This window comes from Mesoplodon bidens (genome assembly GCF_964165515.1).
Source record: "Mesoplodon bidens genome assembly, chromosome: 4".
Lineage (NCBI taxonomy): Eukaryota > Metazoa > Chordata > Mammalia > Artiodactyla > Ziphiidae > Mesoplodon > Mesoplodon bidens.
The window spans coordinates 168,538,585-168,547,822 of NC_138160.1; the positions used below are offsets into that span (position 1 = coordinate 168,538,585).

The 9,238-nt window shown below is 42.4% G+C and overlaps 1 protein-coding gene across 1 annotated transcript; it reads right to left on the reverse strand.

Moving 5' to 3' along the window:
- Nucleotides 1–1,565: 1,565 nt before the first annotated feature.
- On the reverse strand, nt 1,566–3,817 carry LOC308616210 (ubiquitin carboxyl-terminal hydrolase 1-like). Its single transcript, XM_081232385.1, has one exon. It carries the CDS (start codon nt 3,805–3,807, stop codon nt 1,594–1,596), a length of 2,214 nt encoding a protein of 737 aa, XP_081088511.1. The 5' UTR covers nt 3,808–3,817; the 3' UTR covers nt 1,566–1,593.
- Between the last annotated feature and the right edge of the window lie 5,421 nt (nt 3,818–9,238).

Consider the following 9,238-nt stretch of genomic DNA (forward strand, 5'->3'; position numbering starts at 1 on the left):
GAGACTTCCCAAAATGGCATCATAATAATATGATGTATGATATGATGAGATATGATGAGATGATATAATATAATATAATGTATTTAATGTAATGTGATAGAATAAACTTATTTGTATTAAGTGCCTGTAATAAGCCCAGCATTTAACCAACGTTACCATTTAGCTGCCTAATAATGACACAACTTTTATTATTACTGTTATCTCAGTTTCATAGATGAGGAAACTTAAGCCCAGAAAGGTTATCTAACCTGTGTAAGGTCACATAGGTGTGTCTGCCAGGACATAGGAGTGATAGCTGTGGGGACTTCATGGCTCAGCGTGGTCTCTTGGTCCTGTTCAAAAGTGCAGTACTAAGCAGATGACGCCTCAGAAGCTGGTGACATAAACATAACTGAGGCTGGGTGGGGAACAGGAGCCTCAGCTTTTGGAATTGTGAGCTCCACAATGGCAAATCAGAGGCTATAAATGCTCACCCGCTCAGATACAAATCAGGCCTGTTGACACAAGTGCAGAGCTTCAGGGACACCTGAATTCTTGTTTTATGATTCTTCCACCCATTGAGTTTGGGGGAGAACCTAATGCATTCTATCCTGAAATGACAAGCTGAATTGGCCAACATAGTTTATGGCCTTCTCTGAGCACAGGGCGAGGCCATGGGAGTCGGGTGGGCACTTGCAAAACTGACCCTTTAGAGAGGAGGCTACTTGGCTGGTGCCAAATGCAGAGCAAAGACCCGCAGAGTGGGTGCAGGGGTCTGCTGGTCTGTCAACTACAGCCAGTGGCACTTTTCATAGTCATGCTTCAAATGACACTGTGATCCTCTGTTTTGTGCACTTTCAGATTCTTTCCCCAGGCCTATTTTGCTATGTTGTTATAGCTTGGCGTCAAGTTCTATGGTAAAGCGTTGGTCTTCTTCCATGCGGTTCAAAACCCCAGCCAATGATCTGTCTTTCTTACTTCCCTTGAGTCAAGCTCATGGTGACTCTTGGCTATCAAGGTTATAGAACTCTCCTTAGTAACATTTTAGCCAACATTTTCTGAGGGCTACTGGATGCCAGAAACTATACTAAGCATTTTACGTGCATTACTTCATTTAACAGCTGCAGCAAACCGATGGTACAGCTGTTCATACACGTGCCTCTAATACAGCCCATCAAAGATCTGGCTTCATGACTTACACAAGTAAATGTACTGAAATGAGATTCTGCTTCTTAGCTGAAAAACCACAGAACCTGTAAACATCATGTAGATAATTACTGCAAAATATGGAGATAAAAATACAAGCACTTTATTTGAAAAAGCAAACACAAAAGATAGGTGTAAATTCAAAGTGTTTAAATGCTTCCATTTTGAATAATTCAGTTAAGAACCTATACAAGTTTGTTCCCAGAAGCTAATGCGTCAATCACTAGTCTCCACTAAGGAAAAGGAATTCTAAAAATTAACATGGTTTTCAATAACTCAGATTTCACTATTTATCTAGAAACCTAGAGAGACCAATAATATCCAATAGCTTCAAAAGATAAGCTAAAGACTTTTTGATGTAATCAATTTACCAATGTTTAATATACACACAAGGAACATACACTCACTCTATAATTTCTTATAAAATAGCAAGTAAGGAGTAGATGTAGGAGATGTAGAAGGGGAAAGAGAATTCAAAAAGTCCTTCTCTTCAGTAACTTTCACTTGAGAATCATTAAAAAGCAGCCACTTCCCCTCATACTCCTTTAAGCTTTGCACTGCATATGAAATTTTGTTTTCAAAATCACTCATGTTAATGCCTGTTTGGTCATTGGATTCCTTGTCTCTGTCAGATTCATGGGTCCCATTAGTATTGTTAGTCTCAGAATTTCTATTTTCAGCAAATGCTGTACTGGCAACTTTATCAGGATGAGATGCTTTGTTGTATAACTCATAATCTGCTTGAGTCTTTTGTCCTCTGAGAAGTCCAAGAGCGTCTACATTTTTTTTGTTCGAAACTTTACTTGGCTGGGTATTTCCACTGACTCTAGTCGACACTTCTTCATCGTCATAGTTTTTGACCACACCCCTTGCTTCCTCCTCATTCAATGGTTCTGGCTTACCTACTTCACACATTTGGTCGATCACAAAATTTTCCTCATCCAGTTCTAAACTGTTAAGGTCAGTGACTTTCACAGAAGCAGTATAATGCCCGCTACTAATTGTAATGCCACTATGCATCACAACTGCAAATAATCCATAGCTGTCATTGGTTGGCTTTGTGCTCCATTCTTGTAGTGACAGTTTAAGAGGTATCAGTAAAGGAGTGTTGATCTTGGAAAGTCCACCACCATAACAATCAAACTCGAAGCCACTAGCAGCAAAGCACTTCAAATGAATAGTTAGAACTTCAGGCATTGCGTCAAACAAAAGACTTCGTTCAGCTTCAGTATAATGATGGCAATTTTCACAGAAATATTTATTTTCTCCTCCAATCCTCTCCACTGAAGCAAACTGGGAAATTGCCCATCTCAGGGTCTTCATGTCTGGTTTTGGCTCTGAAGAACTTTCAGGACTCTCCTCTACTTTGGAAAGCTCATCTTCTTGCACTGGTACGATGACGTCTTGAAACTCTTCTCTTCTTTCTGTTGAACTTTCACATTCTAAGCAACGAGTCCTTATTACCAGCTGACCTTGAAATAATTTCTCCACCAGCTCAAAACCAATTGGCTCTGCACCTCTGTTGATGGGCTTAACTTCCTTAACAGGCATAACATTCTTCCCTGGAGATGCAAGTCCACAACCATCAGCTGTATTATCATTCTCATACTTCCCCATGTCCTCTTCAAGACCACATTCGTTTTCTTTAGGTTGTCCTTTGGATTCTTGGTTTGTTGTTCTGTGACCCAGACTAAAGGATTTAGAAATAATGCTGGGTTGCTTAGCTGTAGACTTGAACCAGTTTCTTTTAACTCTTGATTTCTTTTGTGAGGGTCTTGCACTCTCATTTTCAGAAATGTACTTGGGGATTATTTTAGCAGGAATATCTGATGAATCAACTGTAGCTTTTCTTTTTGATCTGGTTTGTCTCTGGTTTTCTTTCAAAGACTGGTGGTCCTTAGAGACTTTAACGTTTTTCTTCGTGTTACCAAGTTCAGTGTCACTTTTTCTTTTCCCATGTACTTTTGGCAATTTTTCTTTATAGTCTTCAGAATGCCTCAGACTGTCCATCTCCATGCTGTTATGACCACTCATTTCCTCTTTCTGATGTTTTTCTTCTACCTTAGTAGATAACTCTGCCACATTTTTTACTCCTTTTTTTAGGAGTTGGCATGTTTCTTGAATGTGTCCCAAAATGCACTGTAATACTTCCTGTGCATCATGCTGTAGATATCCTCCATACATAGGGTTGAGTTTCCTGAGTGTGTTAAGTAGTCGCCTTGGCTGAGTAGCAAGTTTATGAGTATATTTCTCTGGATGTAAGAGAAAACTAGCCTGAAGCTGTTCGACTGAAATGATCAAGGAATGTAAGCTGCATATTAGTTCAAAACTTACTGAAGAATCTCCTTTGCAATTTCCCTTAGCTTTTTGACTGGCTTCATCTTTTAGGGCTTCTTTCTTCCTTGAAATACTATTAAATAAGTGCTTCACTCCAGATTTAAAACCAGGACAAAAATATAATACCTGAAGTATACTATTAAGATAACAAGTATTGCCGAGATTATTCAGTCCCACAAACGGTAACAAGTTTTTTCTCTTCTCACAGTTGACACGTGAGGACTGTGCTGCAGGAATAACTTGATCAATTTCAGATCCTCTGTATTCAGAAGTTTTTTTCTTCATTTCCTTGAGAATCTGTGAAATCCAAGGCTCTCCTGGTTTCCTTTTTCTGAAAAAAACTTCAAGGGACGTCTGGTTTTTTTTGAGGGACTACCTCTGGAAAGCCTATTACTTTCACGAGGTATGACACGGGGCATTTTCTCTTCAAATCCCAAGGAGTTGAGGAGAATTCATTTATACAGGGACCCTGTAATCACCAAGCATATCTAGAATATAACATTTGACCAGGTGCCGTATCTTCTGCTATACCATTTCTTGCTCCTGGCTGTCCTTATCACTGGGGGTTGTGACATCACCAGTGTTTCTCCCGTAACTATGGCCATGGCCCAGAGCGAGGTCCGCGGCGGTGACGCCGACAAGTCTAACCGGGCTGAGGGCGGGGGCAACAGGTGAGCCCCTGCCCCGAGCCTGCGGGGGCCCGCGACCCACGGAAAAGCTGGCCGGATGGCCCTCCCCGCAGGGGAGTGACCATTCGCTCTCAAGAGCGGGAACCCGGGCTGCGGCTCGGTCCTGCCTGGGCGCCGGCACCGACTACATCCCCGAAGCGGCGCCCGACCGCGCCCGCCCCCGCCCCCACCCCCGCCCCCGCCCCAGGACGGCAAGGAGCGCCAGAAGCGGCTCCGCTCGCCCGGCGCCCGAACCGCTGGGGTCTTCCCCACTCCACCGCCGACGGGAACTTGGCGCATTTTCCTCAGTCTCAGGACTCGTGTGTTTTAGCCTCCGCCCGCGCCAGCAGCGCTGCGATTGGAGGTGGCGTCCTACGAAAGTGCCGGTTCTAGTCTCCAGGCTGCAGAGACGCGAAAGGCTAGAGCCACCTCACGACCGCCACTAGCCCTCCTGGCACGCACGGGCTCCGGAACCAGCCGGAACGGTAGTTGCCCCAAGCTGGTAACGGGTTCTGCAGTTTCAAACAGCGCAGGCAACGTCACGGGCAGCTCGCCCTAAGTATCATTCTTCAAGAAAATGTGTAACAGCCCACTAGGGGCAGTCCCATTATCAAATCCACCAGGAAAGAGGATTCTTCTCTGGTCCTCAGGGCGGACAAGTTGAATGGACAGGCAGAGACTTTTTGTTTCATTCAGGATGCATCATCACTGAACTGGGATGGTGACAGATAATTCCCCATCCCACCTCAACTCCGTAGGTAAAGTGCTCTCCTGTCTAAATATGTTAAATCAGCACACACATTCACTGCGGAGGATCCAGGTTACAATGGCTCTTTTTAGTTGAGCAAATGGCTTAAAAGCACTAACCATCAGTGGAATTCAAGCTAGTTAAAAGGCAGAGTCAATTAAGACTCTTTCACGTGGGCAATAAAACAGATAGGCACAATTATTACATTAATCAGTGGTGCTCTAGGCCAGTACTTTCCAACTTCAATTGCACATGAATCACCTGGGGATCTCTTAAACTGCAGAGTCTGGTTTAGTTTGGGGCAGGGCCTGAAATTTTGCATTTCTGACAAGCTTTCGGGTGATGCTGAGGAGGCTGGTCCATGTCAACTTGGTGTCTCAAATTCCTTGTCACTGGGAAATGATCTGACACACACTTCAGTAGGATTTGGGCTTCAGTGGTTTGGACAAAAGATAACTAGGAGAATTGCTCTGAAATACTAATTGGAAGAATTCATTTCTGGTTCTTTGGCTTTGGTAAATGTTCCATCTACCAAAATAAATGGCACATACTTATTTTCAGGGGTCAAATCTCTAGTGCCCATCTTGGAACCCCTTTAAAGAAGAGATTTTACTAAGCCGGGGGCAGTGGAAGAAGGACGGATTGGGAGTTTGGGATTAGCAGGTGCAAACTATTATATACAGAATTGATAAACAACAAGGTCCTACTGTATAGCACAGGGAATTAGATTCAATATTCTTTGATAAACCATAATGGAAAAGACTATGAAAAAAAGAATGTATACATGTGTAGAACTGACTCAGTTTGCTGTACAGCATAAATTAAAATAATATTGCAAATTAACTATACTTCAATTAATAATTTTTTTCAAAAGAAGTGATTTCATGTGTCAAAAATGTCCCCAAAGAGAAAACTGTACAATTTAATTCTCTAATGAAGTCCTCTTGCCTGTTCTGCAGACCTCGGCATAATCCTAATTTTGTATTCCTTCCTTTTCTGTCCTCTTCCCAGCAATGGGATGTAGGAATAAATATTTCAAGAACAGGTCAATAATGTTGTGAAAGTAAAGATGGCCCATCATGATAAAAGTTCCAATTGAAAAAAAAAAAAACCCCGAAACCTGACTTGGTCCAAGTTGCATTCTGGGAAATGGATTTTGAAACTAACTCTTTGGCAACCTTGAGAATGATGTGCTGTGTCACAGGGGAAAGATCCTTTTGAGAAGCTCTCTCATGTTTATAATTTCCTCTGAACCTAGACAGGAAAGGCAAGGATGAGCTGTCTAAGCCATGAGGATGGTCAGCCTCTCGGTCATTCCTCACCTGTTGTGATCACTTGTGTTCCACACAATGTAGATTAATGTGTTCAAGTTTCCATATGAAGGTGAAAAATTATTGTGCCCCAAATGGTTCTGAGGTTAAATAAGTTTGGAAAGCTCAGGGTTAAAGAAAGTTTAACTGGCCTCCTTCCTCTAGGTCTTCTCCGAGACCTTAAAATGAGAGTTGCAAGAAAAATACATGTTGCACTGTCATATAAGATCAGAAGGCAATAGGTTGGAACCTACTGGACGTTGGAACCTCCAAGAGGGGTCCACAGGACTCCGGCCTCCTAATCAGATTTGACCACAGACCTTGTTTTTTAAGAACTATCTCTTGAGATAAGGGTTTGGCAGACTCCACCTTGAGGAGTGCTGATCTAGAGGAGCTGGGACAAAGTTTGTCTTACTGACTCTGGATGAACAGAACACAGCAGTGAAAATGGTTGTGGGTATATGGTGTGGGGTTGGGAGTTTCTAGAAATCTCTGAGGTTAGTAAAAACCCCCTTTGGGCAAAATCAAAGTCTCATAGCCAATAGGAATAACAAGCTAAAAAAAGTCATTAATACTAATTATTTAAGGTATTAAATTGACAAGCAAACCACATTTGCAGGTGTTCAAAATCTTCTCTGAGACAAGTGGTGAATTTTGCCTTTTCTGTACCTTAGGGTTTTCATCTGTCTAATGGAGTAGTGATGTCCCCCTCACAGGATGGTCATGAGGACAAAGGACAATATGGGCAAAACATGTAAGACTCCTGTAGATGGTGGCTTTATTCCCATTATTATGATGAGTGTTTTTTGGAAGTAACACCTTCCCTTTATCATACAGGTTTTCGATGAACTAGTGGTAGGTTCCTATTAAGATCATCGGGGAGGACATTTAAAAAATATGCATGCCCAGACCACTACTCAGTCCCCATGAATCATAATTTGGTGATGATAATGGGGAAGGATGCATGTATATATGAAAAAGTTTCTCCCTGTGATGGTTATGATACATCCAAAACACCTTCAGTGCGTTTAAGGCAAATTTCTGAATTGTGATCCCACCTCTCCTGTAGTAGTCCTGGGATATGGTCCTTGGAATAAAAGGTTTCTGTGGTTAAATAATTAGAAATCTTATATACTAGTACCTCCCTCCCCCTCCCTTCCCCTTTATTAAAGTATCTGAGAAGTTCTGCAGTACACACTGTTGGAAAACTTGTAACCTATTGCCTTCTGATCTTATATGACAGTGCAACATGTATTTTTCTTGCAACTCTCATCAACATCTTTGTTCAACACATTTGAGAAATATTATATATAGAGTTAGTCAGAAGAGACTTCTGTCCATATTCAGAAATCTTTTTGCACTGAAGACATAAGGGAGAGGCAAGATCGCAAAGAGCAGCTAAAATTCCTCCTCCCCAGGGAGCTGGCTAGGCCTGCTTTTATTCTTCCTGCTGCTTGTTACTTACATGTGGAAAGAATATTGAAAACGATAAATGTGTGTTTTCAAGTAAGCAATTCTGGGTAAAGTCTGGGTGAGAGTCAAAGGACCAGGGAGATGAGCTACTGCAAACCTTAAGTGCTGAGACTGGACAAACTTGGCTTTGAATCCTGGTTCCAATACTTCCCAGCTTAGTGACCTTGGGCAAGTTACTTGACGTTTCTGTGCCTCACTTACCTTATATGTATAAGAGCTTTAAAAAAGGGCATTATTATTAGCACTATTTATCCCTGTTCTTATAGAACTGGAAAAGCACACTTAAGCAAAGTGAGGGGGAGAATCAAGAAGTGAAATAGAATAGAGAATTCTGGAAACTTTCAAAATCAAATAAATCTTGTTCCCTTTACAAGTGAATTTATTTATTTTGGTAAATCATTACACCAAGTACCCTATTAGAATTTAGGGTTAGAGTTTGAGAGATGTGATTAACTTGAATTAGCTGGTTTATAGCAGTGGAGCGTGAATGACCCTTTCATCCAGCTCTTCATTCTAGTCAAATCCCAAACTATCAGACTAATTAATATACAAGAAACAGCTTGGGAGCCACTGCCAATGGCAACAAAAGAGAAGGGACTGGGTGAACCTCAACAGTGCCGAAATAACTGCCTGAGAAAGAGTAAAAGACTTAGAGTTATGGTGAGGATGTTGGGGTGGGCCAGCTGAAGGGTAGATTTACAAACGCACACACGTTTTGCTGCTTCTAGAACTTAAAACAACAACAACAACAACAACAAAAACGGGGGCTTCCCTGGTGGCGTAGTGGTTAAGAATCCGCCTGCCAATGCAGGGGACACAGGTTCGAGCCCTGGTCCGGGAAGATCCCACATGCCACGGAGCAGCTAAGCCCGTGCGCCAAAACTACTGAGCCTGCACTCTAGAGCCTGCGTGCCACAACTACTGAGCCCACACACCACAAGTACTGAGCCTGCAAGCCACAACTGAGTCCGTGCGCCACAACTATTGAAGCTCAAGTGCCTAGAGCCCGTGCTCCACAACAAGAGAAGCCCCCACTCACCACAGCTAGAGAAAGCCTGTGCACAGCAATGAAGACCCAACACAGCCAAAAATAAATAAATGAATAAATAAATAAATTAAAACAACAACAGAAACCAAAACCCGATAGAATAGAATAGAAAGTTTCAGAGTCCTTTGCATGTAGTATGACTGAGGTGGCAGTCTTACACACTCACACACATACCCACGTGTGCATGTGGATAGGTGTGTGTGTGCAATATGTATTTCTTATCGTGACTTATGGTTAAAAAAGCTTGAAAACCTTTGCTCTAGAGGGCAGCCCACAGGGCCCTGAGCCAAGAAATAGATTATTTTGTGTCTAGAATGGCTTTGTGAGCTTACCCAGATCCCGCCCTACATGTTTGTAAACACTGGGATGATTGGGTGAGTGTGACAAGGACAAGCAAAGGAGAGAAAACTCAGACGCCAAGCCCCAGGGCAGTGATTGACTCAACAGAGCCTGGACACCAATGGGAGGA